At 32.6% G+C, this 18,456-nt stretch overlaps 1 protein-coding gene across 1 annotated transcript; it reads right to left on the bottom strand.

The window, feature by feature from the left end:
- Window positions 1-1,043: 1,043 nt before the first annotated feature.
- LOC117115326 (enhancer of rudimentary homolog) lies at window positions 1,044-15,890 on the bottom strand (the record flags this gene model as incomplete). Its single annotated transcript, XM_033259067.1, is given in 3 exon segments — window positions 1,044-4,159; window positions 15,583-15,703; window positions 15,803-15,890. Coding segments are annotated over 3 exon segments (306 nt in total), but the record flags the coding sequence as incomplete, so codon positions are not given.
- Window positions 15,891-18,456: the final 2,566 nt, after the last annotated feature.

Raw genomic sequence — 18,456 nt, 5'->3', positions numbered from 1 at the left:
TGTATTAACAAAAAAAGAATTCAAATAATCATTACATTTTAAGGAAAGGTTACTAATTTGTTTAACGTTCTTGCCAGCACCAAGACTTTTTAAAGTTTTCCAAAGTTTTTTGGGGTTGTTTTGATTTTCACTAAGTTGGTCAGAAAAATAGTTCGATTTTGCTTTTTTAATTTTGTAACGTACAGTGTTTCTAAATTTTTTAAATTGCGTAAGAAAACTACTGTCTCTGTTTTTTTGTTTTTTTTAAATTTAGATAAACATTTATCTCTTTGAATTGTAAGTTCTCAAATTTCAGTAGTCAACCATGGCTCAGATCGTTGCTTAGTCTTTACACATTTTAGCAACCTCATAAATTACTGCTAAAAATTTCGTCTTAAATTTGCACCAGGCAATATTAACGTCAGTAGCATTTATTACATCGGTCCAATTGATTTCAGTAAGTTTAGTTTTTCAGCTGAATATCCCTTCATAGATCTAATAAAAATTGTTTTGTTTTTTAATTTGACTAATTTTCTACTACAATACGTCAAGAAATGATCACTCACCCCCAAGGACAACACACCGAATTGAGAAATTTTACTTGGATCTGATGCAAATATAAGATCAATGACTGTTGAGGTTGTCTCTGTGACTCTAGTATAATCATTAATAAGTTGGGCCCCTGGTGCTTAGATACAGAACATTTTTACTACAAATTAACAAAAATTTCTTATTTCATTACATGTCTATCATACTCATTTATAATTTGAATGAATGTTTTTTTTTTCAGAACCTTGAGGAATGGGCTGATAATTAGGCCAAAACAAAACATTCTTGCGTGCCACATTTTGAGAAAATCCAAAAAATGAGTAAGTCGGTTTTTTTGTTTTTTTTGGAGCAATGTGTTTATGTCTAAAATGTAGACAATACACAAAATTAAAACAAAGGCCATTTTTAAATCTATATAGACGAGCAAAACGCAAGCGATCGTATAATACTGTCGCATCGCCTACCGTCCAGCAAGATAGGCCTATTCCAGAAAAAAAAAAAACATGAGACATAACTACTTAAGCTGTTTATTTTTAATTTCAAACGTTATCAAAATATGGTGTACAGTAGTTACCTATCCACTAATGAGGAGGTAGAGACAAAAGCCATTCTGTACTGGAATGAAATTTTATATCAAATAATTTTTTAAACAAAGCAAAACCGATCAGGCAATCTAATTACTGTACATTTCTGAAAAGCAGTTTACTTTCTTGCAACTACAAACTAACAGATAAAAACATCAAATACAGTAATTTGGGTTATTATTACAAATTGTAAAAGTGGTAATACAATTCAAAATGTGTATTTGATGAAATATAGTAATTGCATCCAGTAGTTCCTCAGGTAATCCCGTCCCCTTGAACATGTAATTGGGCATATACCTAGTGCATCCACAGAACAAGAAAACACACTGATGCCCAATTAAAAGTTTTTATTTTCTGAAATACTACATGCAAACCATACCCTAGGGATTTTTCCAGGGGAAATTGCTGGTACAATGAAAACAAACTTAAAAAGTATAGACATATACCCAAGAATTACAAATACCTGTAGTTAAATAAGAAAATAATCAAAAATAACAGCAGCCAAAATTTATTCAAAGAAAATACTTTTTTTTAAATTACTAATTGCCCCAAAGCACTGATATACGGTATTTAAGCTTTAACACATAAAGAAAACATGTGATGAAGTTATCCAAAACAAAACAACCTTTAGACAGGGATATGTCACAAAACCTGTGCTTTGATTGGTAATTCGACTTGCAATATACTGTATAGTATTTTTGTAGAAGTAAAGCTTAAATTTGCCAATGGATTCTTATTTAAGACTAGAAGATACAGTAATACCCTATTAGGAAGAATACCATATAATACTGCATTAACAATATCATAGCATAAAAAGTAATGGTAATGATGATTTTGTAAACTGAAAAAAGGTGTATCAATTTAAAGAATTTCAATTTAAGCCTAGCACAAGATTTTTTTTTTTTTATTTAATGTACATTTATTTATTTGAATTTGAATAACCATGCTATTATTTCATAAACTCCTATTTACATTTCTCTTTTTTTATTTGCTACCTTATTGGTTTTCATGTAGGCCTACATTTTCTGTTTAATTTTTTTTTGGGGAGTGGGGTGCAGAGGCTCCCCTCACCCCCACAGAATTAATTTTATTTTAAGCCTAGCACAAGATTTTTTTATTTAATGTACATTTATTTATTTGAATTTGATTAACCATGCTTTTTTTTCATAAACTCCTATTTACATTTCTCTTTTTTTATTTGAATTAATGGATATTTTCTTTGACAGTTGTTTAGTTTGCTTTTTAGGAATTACTTTTCAAGCTTGAAATGCAGAATGCACTGTTAAAAGTAGTTGGTGCAGAAAGCACATATTCATTTATTATCAGCAATTGCTTTAGCATTGCTATACATTGTATTCTTTCTTGAGGATAAAGTCTTTTTGGCTATGTTGAAATGCATGGTATATCTTACTGAGGGTAAACTTCTTTACTTAGTTGATTAATTAGTTAGCTAACAGATACTAATTCTTGATGATGCTTAATATCTTACTGTATAATTCAATAGATTTTTTTTCATGTGTTTAGCTTATCTTTAAAAAATAAGGAAGTTGTTTTTTCATTACCCAGGGTTCTCACCACGCTGGTCAGCGGTAGTTGGTCCCGTCCTGCACTCAACATTTCCGACCAGTATTTTTGGGCTGCCGACCACCACTATTTTTGCAATTGATAGTGGAAAAAAATGTAGGCTAACAAAATACTTTCATTGCACGACTACCAGAGTAGCGAGTTGATTAACTTGATTTTGTCAGCCGGGGGAGGGGGTTTGATGTCGGCGACCACTCCTCCTGGGGTGGGGGTGGTCACCGACCATCACTCTAAAATGCTGGTGAGAACCCTGATTACCATATTTGAGATCGTACTGAAGTTGAAGAAAAATATACTGAATTGTTCTTTGCATAACAAGGTATGTATCAAATTGCACTAAATGTGCTAGCTTGGCTTAAAAAACAAATCTGGTCAACATTAGTAGAATGCATGGTTACGGATGTTTTTTATTGGATAGCATTACTAATAAAGTACTTTAGTATAAAGATACATTTATAATAGTCTATTACCAGTATTATTGCCAAGTATTTAATATGATTATAAATGTTTCTCTACCTTATTTCAAGATGAAGAATATGCCTGATGAAATTGGTTAAATCTTTTGACGGATTTCATCTATTCAAAGAAACATGGATTCTATGTTTCTATAGTCAAATATATACCAATGCCATTGTGATCAGTTATTAGAGATGAAAACTATGTAACTATGAAACTATGTAATGGGAATGCACCTCGTTCTACAGCATCATGAAAATGAATTGTGAAAAATGCAATAACAATTTTAAAAATATACATACTGTGCTGTATAAAAACAATTCTTTCTTATACAGATGAAATAAATCATAGTAAAATGTGGTGGCAATTTCAAAACAACAAATTTAACACAGTTTCAGGTACACTCCTTCCCAAAAATGATCCTTACAATTCTTTTTCATTATCATTGCTAACATACATCAACTCAAGGTTTTACATACATGATACTCAAAAAGACAAATATGGTAGAGATTTACAAGCATGATTTCAGGTTTCCGTCTAGTGTTTTGTATTGTTGTTTCAGAACTACACAATAGCTTTACTCTTGAGTCTTAAAAAGAATATGGGCAAAGCTTTTGTTAAAAGAGAAATATCTTGCAAATTTTCTATGTATCTTTATAACAACATTGAAAGAAAAAATCAAAAATCAAAAATCTATATTTAACTATCAACTGAATTTCTAAAAATAATGTGTTGGCCTTGATAACAAATAATGTCAATTCTGATGAAAATTGAACATCCAACAAACACTTCAATGGAATTGTACGGAGCAGAGCATTATATCACTCAGCACTTCCCTTGTTACTTTCTATGAGGCTCTGTTGTAAGTCTTGGAGACTATCACATGGACTGTCACCTGCCAACTGCTACATCATTGTTTTCCTGCCTGTTTTCGAAGCATAACATAAATAGCTTCTTTTATCCAGTCTTTATTATAGGGTGCATATGTATTCATGTTTGGTTGAAATCTATAGAAAAAACAAAACACTATTATAGTTACTTCATCATGCATATCATCATAAAAAAAACATACTTTGCGATGGTTTACATACTTTTTATTAATTATATGCCAGAGGTTTTTAATATAACAAGGGCCAGGTTTGTACAGTATACTGAATGAATTGGAAGGTCTAATGATTATGCAATGTTACAAAGCTTCCATGGTCTTTCGTATTAGCAGCTTTAATTAGAACTAGAATTATTCCTTTTACACTACACAGTACTAAAAGCATAGCCTCCCTGTGGTGCAATTTTTCTCCAATATAAAAGAGGAACTAGCTCACAAAATAAGATGTTTTTCTACTTGAGTGTGATATGAAGGGGGTGAGGGAGAGATTGGGTGACTCGGTGGGGCTCGAGCATTTTTGTAGAGTCACCCATGCACATACTGTACCCGCAGACAGTACTGCCAATAGATACACCACTGCCACTGTTGAGAGAAACATAATTAAAATCACCTCATCGTATCACCTTGTTTTCGAGCAACCCACGCCTTCCCCACTTACCTCCGCACCAGCATCATACCCTCCATATCAAAACTCTTAGGTGCGACACTGCATAGGCTAGTAGAGGAGGAGACATCACGCTACCTACCACTACTTACCAAGCCTGTAGCAAGGCCTAGGCCCTAGCCCTCTAGTTCAGTTAGCCTAGGCAAGATGGGCCTAGGTGTCCAGACAACTGAAAGGTAAGGCCTGCATTCTCTGCGAAGAATTTAGGCCTAGAAACGGGTCGTGACAAAGTGCGAGCCAGCGAGTCATGCCAGCCAATGCGCGAGCCATGCGAGTCAGCGAGTCATGCGAGCCATACATTTTAAATCTTTCTTTTTCACCGGGAACTTTGCCTGTGTAGTCCAGTCATGCACAGTACATACACTTTTGGACTGTAATTATTTATATATTTATTTGTATATTTATTTGAATATTTTTTTATATATTTATATATTTTTGTGTATATGTATTTATATGTTTATATATTTTTTTATATAATTATTTAAATCTTTTTTATATATTGTTTGTATATTTATTTGTATATTTATATATATATATATATATATATATATATACAAATAAGTATATAAAATAAATATATAATAAATATATACATATATATAACTGAATATACAAATAAATATATTATAAATATACAATAAATATAAAATAATATATATAAATATATAAATAAATATATAAAAAATTTATAAATAAATACAGTATACTGTTTCACAAAAAATTGAGATATTTTTTTTTTATATATATATATATATATATATATATATGTATCTGTATATCTGTATTTTAACAACATCTATCAGTGCTGCATACTTTCGGATCGACGATTCGAAAAAGTAAGAGAGTGAGAATACGGTATATAAATGTTGACGCATGCGTACGCGCACGTTCAGACGCGCGGATGGAAAACTGATGTACAGGACATTCAACCTTGACCTGAAGTGTATCCCATTAAATATGATTCAGAAATGGCGAATGGTTAAGATGAATATGGGGTCTTCAATGTTTTGAGGAAAAAAGATGTCTAAAACAACATTTATTTTGACCATGATGACGTCATCAAAATGTAAGAAAAAGTCACATGTACGAAAATGAATTGTCTCAGCTATAACATACTCAAAGTTGGAAGACGATCGACCAAGGATAAGCGAGATACGCTCAAATGCGTATTTTAAAAAATGACATCATCGATAAAATTCAGTTTTATGAATTCAGGTGGCAAAATGATGACATCACAATGTCCGATCAGCCATTATGATCTATAAAATCATATCTACAACTCATGTGCGTTCAGAATATGTAACAAAAATTGGGGGTCACCTTTCATCCTAAGGAGCTATAACTGATTAAAAATAGGCCTGATTTTAGCATATTTTTACTGTATCACAAATCCGTACAAAGATCCCTATGTTTGTGTGCGTACAGTATTGTTATTCGCCATAAGATGACCGAAAAGAATGGAAATTAGTAAAAACAATGTCAGGAACCTACAATATATAAAAAAAAATGTAAATTCTAGCTTCCATACGTGCTGCGCACGTAAAAATGCGCGCGCGAAGTGGAAAATTAAAAAAAATTTTGAAATGCTCAAAATGGCCTGAAACGTGCTCTCATTTAGTCAAAAAGTGATTTCGAGCATATTAAAAATTTGACGCACGAGTACGCGCGCGTTATCAGGCGCACGCATAAAATTAGGGTACATTACATTCAACTCACTTAATACATTTTCGAAATGGCAATTGGTTAGGCTGCTATGATCGATAATGTAAAAACGCAAAATTGCGCGTAGATGACGTCACGCATTACTGGTCACCTTGAAAACCTTACCGTGACTATTCCGGGCAAAGACAAAATGATCGATGAAGCGACCGTGTGCGTAACTCTTAGCAATTTTGAGATATTGTGCGAACAGAAATGGAAGGAAAGGTAGAATAAAAAAAAGATGAAGTAAGAAGATCTCTGACAATAACAAGAGGTGATCCGCTCGAGAAGCGGATCACCAAAAAAAAAATGACAGCGAAAACTGAATACAAAACAGGTGACAGAAGATAAAAACAGGTTACAAAAAGAAGAGGACATAAAAGAGACAAAAGCATGAAAAATGATCATCTACAGTAAACGAATTGGTATTTGGGTAATAATTTTTTTAACTACTGAAGAAATTAAGTGATTGTTTTGCTGAATTCCTTTAAGAAACTTTTTACCACTTTTTTGTTTTTTTCCCTTCTTTTAACTGCTTAGCTAGACACCGCCATCACTTGAGCACCTGTGAGTCATGCATCGGCGGGCTTTACGCCTTAAATTGCCGATAAACGGTGCGGTGTTGGTTTGGTTCGTTTAGGAGTTTTCTTTTTCTTTGTTAGTCTTGGTTCATGGTTTTTTATTCTCTTGTCCGTTTCCTTCCGTTGTTGTGAAGCGCCTCGAGGTTGGTCTAACGGGAGGCGCTATACAAATCGCAAATTATTATTATTATTATTATTATTCTTCTTAAAGATTTAGGAAAAGCCTTTCTTTGATTCACAGTTTTTGATATGGTCAGTTAAACTGTTCCATAGTTTAGGTCCACTAAATCTAATATGTTGAAAAGAAGTCCTTTTATACTAGAGTGCCAACCTTAGGAGGAGCATGGGCTTAGTCAGAGCGGTCTGGCCGCCTTTAGACAGCCAACAATTATTTAGGACGGCCACTTTTACCATGACAGCTTGGCCTACTCAGCTCGGCCTAGACTACAGTAGTTGGGCCAACTCAGCTCGGCCTAGCCTAGTTGGGCCTACTCTAAATTTAGCAAATTCTCGAATCTATCAAATGTTGCATAAAACTAAAGCATATTTTGGATGGCCTATTTCATTTTTGTGGCTAAACCCCTGGGTAGAGTGATAATATGAGTTTGGGTGAAATAAGTTACAAAATTGAGAGGGGTTTAAGAATTTAGTTGAAGAATAAAGAAAAAAGCATTGTTGAAGTACAGTAACGTCCATTTTACGGACACATACCCCTAGGTACCAAGGGAGTGTTCGTACATTGAAAAATTCATAAACTAGATCAAATGTGTCAGTTTCCAATACCTAGCTGTCCTCTGCCATTCAGTGCCGATAGGCTGACAGCGGCCAGGCACTCTTGTTTAATCATCATGCTAAACATGTGCGTTGGTCTTTCGTTGTTCTGGTTAGGTTTGATACTTTAATTTAGTGTTATAGCAGAAATGGAAGAAAAGATCAAACTGTTAATAAATAAATACAACAAACTCGATTTTATTAAGAAAAATATACATTATTACTTCAGGTGTCATTTTGAAATGAAATAACAGTAGTTTTAATAATAGGTGGAGGAACATGTCGCAGAGCGAGACATCCAAGGGCCATTTGACCCAAGAGGGGGTGGGTTTAGGAAGGGGTGTACCTTCCCTACCTAAGAAAAAAATGAAAAATAATTACAGTAAGATGCCATTTAACAGTGTTTCAATTGGCATTTAACAGTGTTGAATTTTAACTTTTGAATGGTGTTGTCTGAGTGATGGTCGGTTTGGGAGAGGGTGTCCCCCTCCCTACCTAAGAAAAAAATGAAAAATAATTACTGTAAGATGCCATTTAACAGTGTTGAATTTTAACTTTTGAATTGTGTTGCAATGTTTGATTTTAGAATGTAACACTATTTACACTAAAGTCCAACAGTCAAACACTTTTTTGGTAATTTCATTTTCACTAACAATAAATAAATGGACTGTAAATAAATTGTACTGTAATTATGTATTTTCTTTCACAGTGTTTCTTTTGAAACTACTTACATTCAGTTGCAGTTTAGCAATCTGATTCTCTAACTAGTTTTCTTACTTTCATCTACATAAACAACAGCTAGTACTGTGCCTTTTCTTCATGCAGATATTTTTAATTACAATACCTTGCAAATACAGTATACAAAAAATAAATAAATTATAACAACTTCTATTTATAATCCAAAAGACAAATTACTGAAAAAACAAAACAAACAAAACAAAATAAAAATATAGGCCTATTCTTTTCGCACAAATAAAAAAACATAATTGAATTTCTTTGTTGAGTTCTTATCATCTAAACATTACATTTGTATACAATGGAATAATAATCTACATTGCTACAGCCCTCAAAATTAGCATCGGCATTCTTCAATGCCAAAATAAGCTTATTTGCTTAGGTGCCCGAAGCTAATGACGACACTAATTTGCTGAGGCCCTTTTGTTGTCAAGATAAGCTTAAGTTAGAGTGTAGCACGGTAAACAAAAATCATATCTTCTCCAAGCTTTTATTGTTTATTCACGTTAAAAATACATTAAGCAAACAAATATTTGTAAAATCAAAGGAATTCCTGCTTGTTTAAAAGCTGAACAATGCACGATCGAATCTACGGCAAATCAATGCACACAGGAAATTCCCAAATTTGTTTATAAGAAGGTACATTGAACAACATCCATGGAGTTTGAACCACGGAGGGTTGATGTTCGTAAAAACAAAATTGTTGTTTTTATTAAACGCATACTTGATACAGTATATATTTATTTCAATCATTAAATAGATTATTGAATCATTGTTATCTTTTCAAAGAAAGATCACCAATGAACCAGAATAGGTCCAATTGCATTATTTTTAGTTTACTTAATACGTCATGACCACCGTAGGTACAAGTGAGGATGCGAGTGCTCACTGTATCTACCCTGATCCACCCCATACTTTGTAGAGTGGCTCGCACATACAGCATGACCTTTCTCTCAAATCAACTGTCAATGTTGTTTTTGTTAGTGACGACATGGGAAAATGTGTTATAATAAAACATTAAAACTATATGTGTTGACTTCTTTATTTGTGATGATTAAACATCTTACAAGAAATACTATTATGATGGACGAGGTTGTTCGCTTCTTGCTTCTTAGCATACTTCATAGGGTGCATCACATGGTCTTTTTCGATGTTCTTTGCTCAATCGGAGTTCAACGCTCGGCCAGAATTATTTTTTTGACTTAATATTTGTGATGATTAAATACAATATCTTACAAAATATACATGCATATTCTATGCTATATTATGACGGACGAGGCTCTTTATTTCTTGTTTCATAGCATACTTCGTACGGCCGATCACATGTTCTCTACAAAGTGGTGTTTTTAAGATCTTCTTCGCCAATGCTCCATCTGGGCTAGACCCGAGAAATAACAGTGTTCTTTGGACGTTGTTTGTGACAATGCATTTGAATGAAATTTAAATATTATTTACTTTGTTGTGATGATTTAGTGTCGTACAAAATATAAGCTTAGGCCTGTTTTAACTTTCATCGTAAATGCCAGTTTTAGGAGGGAATTTCTCCATGTTTTTGGCGTAGGCTTCATACACATTACCGCATGCATGTCATCTTCAATCAATCAAGTGTGGTTATTCAAAAATGATGCGAGTAGAGTGAAAAAAAAAAAATTTTTCCAGCTCATCACTTATAATTTGAAAAGTTAAACACAATGAATAAAATGGACATTTTAATGTACATTTATGATTGACATAAATAACGGGTCAGTGTGAGCTAGTGGTGGAGCGCCTGTCATTATGCGTACTGCTTTTTTTGGTTTGATAAGTATTGCACCAAACTGAATTGTAATACCTGTATCTCAAATCGGGAAGGAAAAGAAGAAAGTCTAAAAATGATACCAATGTGTTTAATACCCAGGAATTTTGTGTTTTCTACTAGAGGTATAAGTGTTCATTTATTTTAATTTGTCTGAGTGTTTCGAAAAATAATTGCACAGCATTTTTTAGTATTTATAGAGAGTTTGTTAACAGAAAAATAATTGAACTTAAGACATTAGTTAGTTTTTGATTAACATCAAGTGTCCGAATATGTTTATTAGTATAGAGGGCAGTATATCATCTGCATAAAGAAAAAAATGAAAGTTGATTGGAGGAAGTATTTATATCATTTATACATAGGAAAAACAATAGGAGACCAAGTAAAGAACCTTGGGGACTTCATGAACATTGGAAGAAACTAAGAGAAAGTGTTATTATATTAATACATTGGGGTCTATTTGAAAGTTAAATTTTAAAAAGCTTGTTTTTGATTCCCTGCATACCATGAAGTTTGGACAAAACAAGTGAATGGTCAATGGTGTCAAATGGCTTCGAGAGATCAATGAAAGTACTAATGGCAAATTCATTGCTCTCGAAAGCATCCACAATGTTATTTGTCAGTTGCAAAATATCAATTTCGAAAACCGTATTGATTATTGGAGAGAACCTTGTGTTTTTGAATGAATAAGTACGTCCTGACAAAGACAACGACGACAACAATAACATGAAGAAGAACATGGGTAAAACCAATAGCCTCCCAGGAGCTTCGCTCCTTCGGGGAGGCTCATAATCATGATTAAAGAAATTAGTTAATTTGTTACCACAGAAAGGTGGTCTTATTTAGGCGCGATCTACAAATTATCCCCAATGACAGAAACAGGTCAAACACGTTTGCCATTGTTATATGACAAGCTCTCCAAACGCGTCTGTGAAATGCCGTTTGGAAGCTTGTCGTTCGAGCCGTTTATTCCATTTGGATGTTAACTCCATCCCATTTCAAATGGCTGACTGCTCGTGAATGGTAGATGTTAAACGCGTTCAGCAGAATATGGATCCCACCGTGATTTATACAACTTTAAAACGCCTATATATATTAGTAGCCTATTACAGTAAAGTGCTAGGCCTAGGCCTACACTAGATGACAGATCACGAAGTTATAATTAAGGCCCTATAATTTATTTAATTACTAATTCAATTTTTTGTTTTTAAATGCTTATTTTACATGTACGGTATTTTATGAATGCATCACTCCATTTCATTTCTTGTCAACGATGTCGCGTTTATGCCTAGACTCAGAAATACTGGGATGGTGTCCGGCAGGTGATGGTTTTTGTATACCATAAGCGGTCTTTAGGCCTATATGTATATAGTATATATTTTTCCAATGTCGTATGGATAAATATATTATCAAAATGAAAGAATTAATTAATTACCGTTTTCTGTACACCACATGTTGATTGTGTCACTGAAGGATTAGCATATAATATCAGTTGTATGTGTTATTTATAGTTCGACATAAACATAATAAAACTCAGTATTATTATTATTTAACACATAAACAGCTTCACATAATATAACAGTAGGCCTAAAGAATAAAAATATATAAAATACAAAACAAGATTTAAACATAGGCCTACTGGTACTGGTACCCGTCTGATTTCAGACATTCGGCAGCCATTGACATCATGTTGGCGTTAAAAGACTGCATATTGTGTAATAAGCAATAGGTAAGCAGACAAGGCCTATCTATACTTTATTTTAAATTGAACTGGCATCCAGGCACTCCATCGAACATCCTACTGTTAGCATCTGAACTGACCTACTTTTGTCCAGTGCGGCAAACAAAGCGAATTTGTCACGTTTTATCTTGCATACTCTGCACTGATCACATCCAGACACGAGGTACCCAATATACTTGTAGGGGCATTTCACAGTAATTGCGACATATGTTGAACATTTTCAAATTGTGTTTTATACATGAAGTTGGACATTTTCAGAAAATAGATACATTGAATTATATGAAACTAAAAAAAAATTTAAAAATTATTGATACTTCAGAATATATTTCATGTTAAAGATGGAAAATACAAATTTTACATCACGGACATTACATTTTAATATTGCTTATATTTTTTATATCATAAATGTGACGTTTTTAGTACATATTGTTTATTTTTTATATAGTTCTAGTGCAAAAAAATTATTCAAATTCCATATCCTCTTTTAATTTAATATACTATATATACAAAAACTTTTTTTCAGAAAAAGAAAATCTTTTTAATGATAACTTTCATATTAAACTTTTGTCCCGGACATTACATTATGTCACGGACATTACATTTTACTATCAAAACAATAAAAAATTTTTGTTCAGTTTAAATTTTGGCAAGTGAAAAAGTAATACAGGATTATTACACATTATTTGAAAATTTTTAGGAGTTTTTACAATATTTTGAATGGTACAAAGATTATAAATTTATTATTTGGCGTAATTTTCAAATGTACAGATTTTATTTGCGGGCGTTGCAGGGAACTAAAAGCAAATGATCAGATGGAGCTGGTAGCCAATTCAAAAACCGGTATATGTTTTGTAAATTATTTATTTATTTTGTAATTTCCAACTAAAAAAGATGTACGTACTTTCTTGGGTCAAATTTTAAATGCTGACCTATATGAATTAGAGTTACAATAGCTTTTTAAGAAGCAACATAAATAAGAAAACATTTGCATTCCAAAATGTAACTGACATATCATGGGCAGCTAAGGATAGGGTGAAGGGGAAACTCTTATGCCACTTTTGGATGCAAGGGGGAGATATGTATTTGATGTTGATATTGAAGCTACAGTAGTAACTTGAGTGTTCGATATAAACAATCCACTGACACAGCGGTGTTTTACATGGAGATTTCGCGGCCGTCCCTTGTTTATTGCTGTAAAGATTATTATGATTCCCAGTAAACTATACCAAATTAATTGGAAATTAAGCTTAAGAATTTTGCCTTAATGTTTGCTAATGCTGTAAAGATACTAGCCGCAAACATTGAGATTTTTTGACAAATGTTAGGCCTAGGCCCTTGCACATCTACGGCATGGTTAGGTATGTATGATGGTCTCGACCCGCGAACTACACTGCGATGTTAGGGCCAGCTAAGGTTTATGAAGGATCACTTAAATTTCAAAGCATACAAAACCAAGGAGAACGCTAGGACAAGTAAATAACCACTATTTTGAACAATCCTATTGCCTTTCCTAGCCATTTACTTCTCATGTTAACAGTGGGTGGTTGTTTTCGCAACCATAACATTATCTTTTCCTATGCTATCGCACTGTAATATTTTACATTTACCCAAGTTAGGTCATGTGACCACCTGTAAACAATCATCGCTAAATCCCTCTATTAAACTCATTCCTAATAATTCTCAATAAAATCAAACTGTCTATAATTAATATAGAGGTAACTACTGTAAAGAAAATCGATTTGTGTGTTAATTTTGTTCCAATTATTCTTCAATGAAAATGCATTTTTAAAACTGTACTCAATTTCAGATCATTCTATACTATGTTTTTTAGACTTGCAGACTATTACTTAATAAACTGTCAAATTAAAATATGTATTAAGTTATTGCTGATATAAAATGAGGTGTTAACATTCTTTTTAATATATTTACATATTACTGAAAATTTGTAACATTATGGACATTAATTTTTATGAATAATTAATATTAATTAAGGCCTTTCTGATATGAAATGATTGATTTTTGAGATAGAAAGTTATTTTAAAGCATATTTGGACTTTATTTTTTAATTTACACTTGTTTTTTTTACACTTGTTTTTTTTTACTCTGTTGTAAATGAGACAAAATTGTATTGTCCGTGACGTTTATAAATGTAATGTCTGTGACGCAGATAATCGCGTATATACAATGAAATATTTTTTGTTGTTGATATGACAAGAACAACTATCTAAATATGTTATGTATGAAGGAATATTTGATATCTGCAAAAACAGCAATCCTGTAATGTCCGTGACGCGAACATATTTTGTTTTTACAGTCACCCTATGATATTAAAAAAAATTTTTTTTTATACCTCCCTAAAATAATTATAAAAAATTGACCCAAAAGTATAGTGTTTCCCTTGAATGGTTTACTAGATATAGCGTTTTAAATTCTCTAAAATGTAATGTCCATGACAAAAAAATACTGTGGAATGCCCCTGTACAGTACAGTAGTCGCCTAGGCCTAGATTATGCCAAGGTTTAATCATAGAGAAAATAGATGTTATAATTTCTCAATGGTTTAATAAATGTTTGGCAAATGATTACAATTGAATTAAAATCTATAATTGATTATGACTTGTATAAAAACGAAAAAAAAAGGGAAATGACAAATAGAAACACATTATTAACCAATTATAATTTATAGCGAATGTTGTCAAAACATTATACTGTTATAAACATTATACTGTTGTCAAAACATTATACTGTTATAAAATATTCAAAAGGGTATTATATGTATGTGTGCATGTGCTGGCGTCTAATTGTGTTCCCATGTGATGTATGTGTGCAAGGAGTTGATGAGTGTAGAGATAATTTTTGCGTTCGTCTTCAGCTTCTCGGGTAGGCTGCTAATGAAGATAGGTCTGTCTGACGGACCAAGCGTCAATAATGTGCTGTTATTGTCATTTACGTCTTAACTTAGGGCCAGCAAACACTGGGCCAAGAATATGCCATCAGGACTATGTAGTGTTTAATCTTTGTACAGTATACTGGGTTCATTCCAAAGTAAAACTTGTTCAGTATTTTAAATTAAAACGAAAACACTAGTTCAACCGGGGCCTGGTTCAACGACACAGACACGTCTGTCATCGAAAACAATAGAAACAATGGCAAACAAGTTAAACAGCACAAGCCCGTTTGGACACGTCCACGAAATATTGGCTTATCTTATTAATATTCATGAGGCACAATAATTAGGTGATCACTTTCCCAGAAGCATTTGTAATACAGTTTTTCCAAACCCATTTCTGTCAGGGATAATTTGTAGAACGCGCCTTAGAGAAAACCTGTATAGTGATTCGTTTGATTAAGTGTCCTATCCTACATTCTGCTTAGTATTATTTGTTTATCAAATAAAAAACCAATAATACTAAATTCCCAATGTTATAGATGTGAAGAAATGCTTAATGAAATTGAATGAATTTCACTTCTCACAAACAATAAAGCATCAGAAAACAGCTGTCTGTGTGATATAATTTTGGAAAATGATGATGCAAGTTATATACAATGATACTCACACTAAACAGCAAAGGTCTGAGAGTTGATCAATAAAATCAAACAACTGGCTAATGTCATAAGTTATAGAAGGACTGGTTGGGTTCATCTTCTTTAAATGTTCTTCAAATATTTTACACACACCTGTAATTTAAATAACAATAATTATAATTTTAAATAGACATATCATTCAACACAAATATTGAATAATATTTAAAACCTCAATAAACCCTCTCTACTTACCCTCCATACACTCATCTAAAGTTTCATAATCTGAGTATGTTCTTGTTTCAGCCCTTTTTCCTGGCTGGATCAGCAATATTGTATGAGACTGAAACAAAGCAAAAACTATATTTAAATACCAGATGAATTATTTTGTATATTTAAATAATGAATTTTAAACAGAACATGGGAGAAAACAATATTAGGTAATTTTGACATAGTGCATTCAACCGTGCATGAATTAAAAATTGTCAATTCTCAATTATTTTCCATTTTTTTTATATTTTTAACGTGATAGTCTGGCGTTTTTGGTTTTTGTGAATTTCGTACATTGTGAGCTTGTGATTGTAAGCAGATATTGGCCCACATGTCTTTCATAGCAAATAAAGAAAATTCAATTGAATGATGCTATATCTTCCCTACGTACTTTAGACAGTAATCACTGCGATAGTAAGAAACTTTATGCAGTGCTTTTTTTTACTGCTTTGCAGTTTCAATATTACTTTTTTATAGATGATCAGCTTCCGGCTGTAACAAGGGGTTTTGCACATGGTAGGTGGGCTGCTCATACAGTGTAAGGTTTCCAATTCATGTTTGTGGCCTTCAACAACAATTACTGTCAGGCTGCAAGTGAACCCCGGACCCACCTGTGTAAAAGGTGCTCAAAACACAAACCTCAGTAAAAAATGTATAAACCCACTACCTTCCCATTAAATCTATACAGCCCTTACAAGAAATAGCACTTTGGTGATCTCTGCCTAAGAATAAAAGTTTGTGGTGACTGATGGGTTTAAAGCCTGTGTGCAAGTTACAGTCACTCAGTCTTCAAACTTAAGATAAACATAGGCCTATAAGCTCATTAAATTGTTTTATAAATTAGAAAGTATAAAACAAAAAGACAGTAACTCCGAAAAGAGACAGAGACATTTTGAGATTCAACATTTTAATCTACTGTATTTGATCATTAGAAAGTATCACAGGTAAAAACGGTCATTGCCACAACGTTTATTGATAGAAAAAAAAATGTTGTAAGTACGTATCTTGTGCTCTTATCCTAAAAAAAAAAAAAATTACATAAAATTTATCCACTAAAAATTATTTTTAACACCGCTAATTGATTTCCTGGCATCAAAAACATATAGGAACCAATGAGATTTATGCTGGGCTCCGGTAGCTTTCACCTCAAAATAAGTCCTCGGCGGGTATTGCTAAACCCCACAAACCTCCAAAAAAAACACCGCAAAAACCCCATTCAAACTCTGTGATAATAATTGAATCACATAGTATAGGACTCAACTTGGTATCTCAATTTAAAAAAATCTGAATTTTATGTTCATCACAACCTATTTTTGGGGTAAAAAGTCCATTTTTTGTATAAAAAAAATTCTAAACCCCGCAAACCTCCAAAAACAAAGTGCAAACCCCATCCAAACCCAGTGATAGTGATTGAATCATGTAGTATAGGACTCACTTGGTATATCAGTAAAAAAAAATTTTAATGTTCCATTCGTAACAACCTACTTTTTAGGTAAAAATGCCATTTTTTGTATAAAACATTGCTAAACCCCGCAAACCTCCAAAAACAAAGTGCAAACCCCATCCAAACTCTGTGATAATGATTGAATCACATAAGTATAGGACTCAATTTGGTATCTCAATTAAAAAAATCATAATTTTATGTTCGTCAAAACCTATTTTTGGAGTAAAAAGGCCATTTTTTGTATAAAAAAATTGCTAAAAACCACAAACCCCCAAAACACAGTGCAAAAACCATCCAAACCCTGTGATAGTGATTGAATCATGTAGTATAGGACTCAACTTGGTATCTCAGTATAGTGTTCCATTCGTAACAACCTATTTTTCGGGTAAAAATGCCATTTTTCTTTATAAAACATTGCTAAACACAGTGCAAACCCATCCAAACCCTGTGATAATGATTGAATCACATAGTATAGGACTCAACTTGGTATCTCAATAAAACAAATCAAAATTTTATGTTCGTCACAACCGATTTTTGGGGTAAAACACACCATTTTTTGTATTAAAAAATTACTAAACCCCACAAACCTCCAAAAAAACACAGCAAACCCCATCCAAACCCTGTGATAGTGATTGAATCACATAGTATAGGACTCAACTTGGTATCTCAAAAAAAATTTTAATTTTATGTTCGTCACAACCTATTTTTTGGAGTAAAAAGGCCATTTTTTGTATAAAAATATTGCTAAACCCCGCAAAAATAGGTTGTGACGAACATAAAATTATGATTTGTTTTATTAAGATACCAAGTTGAGTCCTATACCATGTGATTCAATCATTATCTCAGGGTTTGGATTAGGTTTGCGGGGTTAAGCAATGTTTTTAACCAGAGCCATGCAGGCGTCAACGTTCCTATGCATGATATATGACTTAAAAAGTATATAGGTCCCATATATATATACATACACATATATATACGTATACACCGTATATATACACGTATATATATATATACACGCGCGTGTACATATATACACTTGTACATATATATACGCATGTATATTATACGTATATATATACATATATATACGTATATATATATGTGTATATTTATACGTATATATATATTATATTATTATACGTATATATACACGTGTATATATATATACGTATACATGTATATATATGTATACGTG

Source organism: Anneissia japonica, unplaced genomic scaffold (genome assembly GCF_011630105.1).
Source record: "Anneissia japonica isolate Jap-2015-1 unplaced genomic scaffold, ASM1163010v1 scaffold287800_len1627635_cov199, whole genome shotgun sequence".
In the NCBI taxonomy this organism is placed as follows: domain Eukaryota; kingdom Metazoa; phylum Echinodermata; class Crinoidea; order Comatulida; family Comatulidae; genus Anneissia; species Anneissia japonica.
This window is presented reverse-complemented; position numbering and strand designations above follow the sequence as displayed.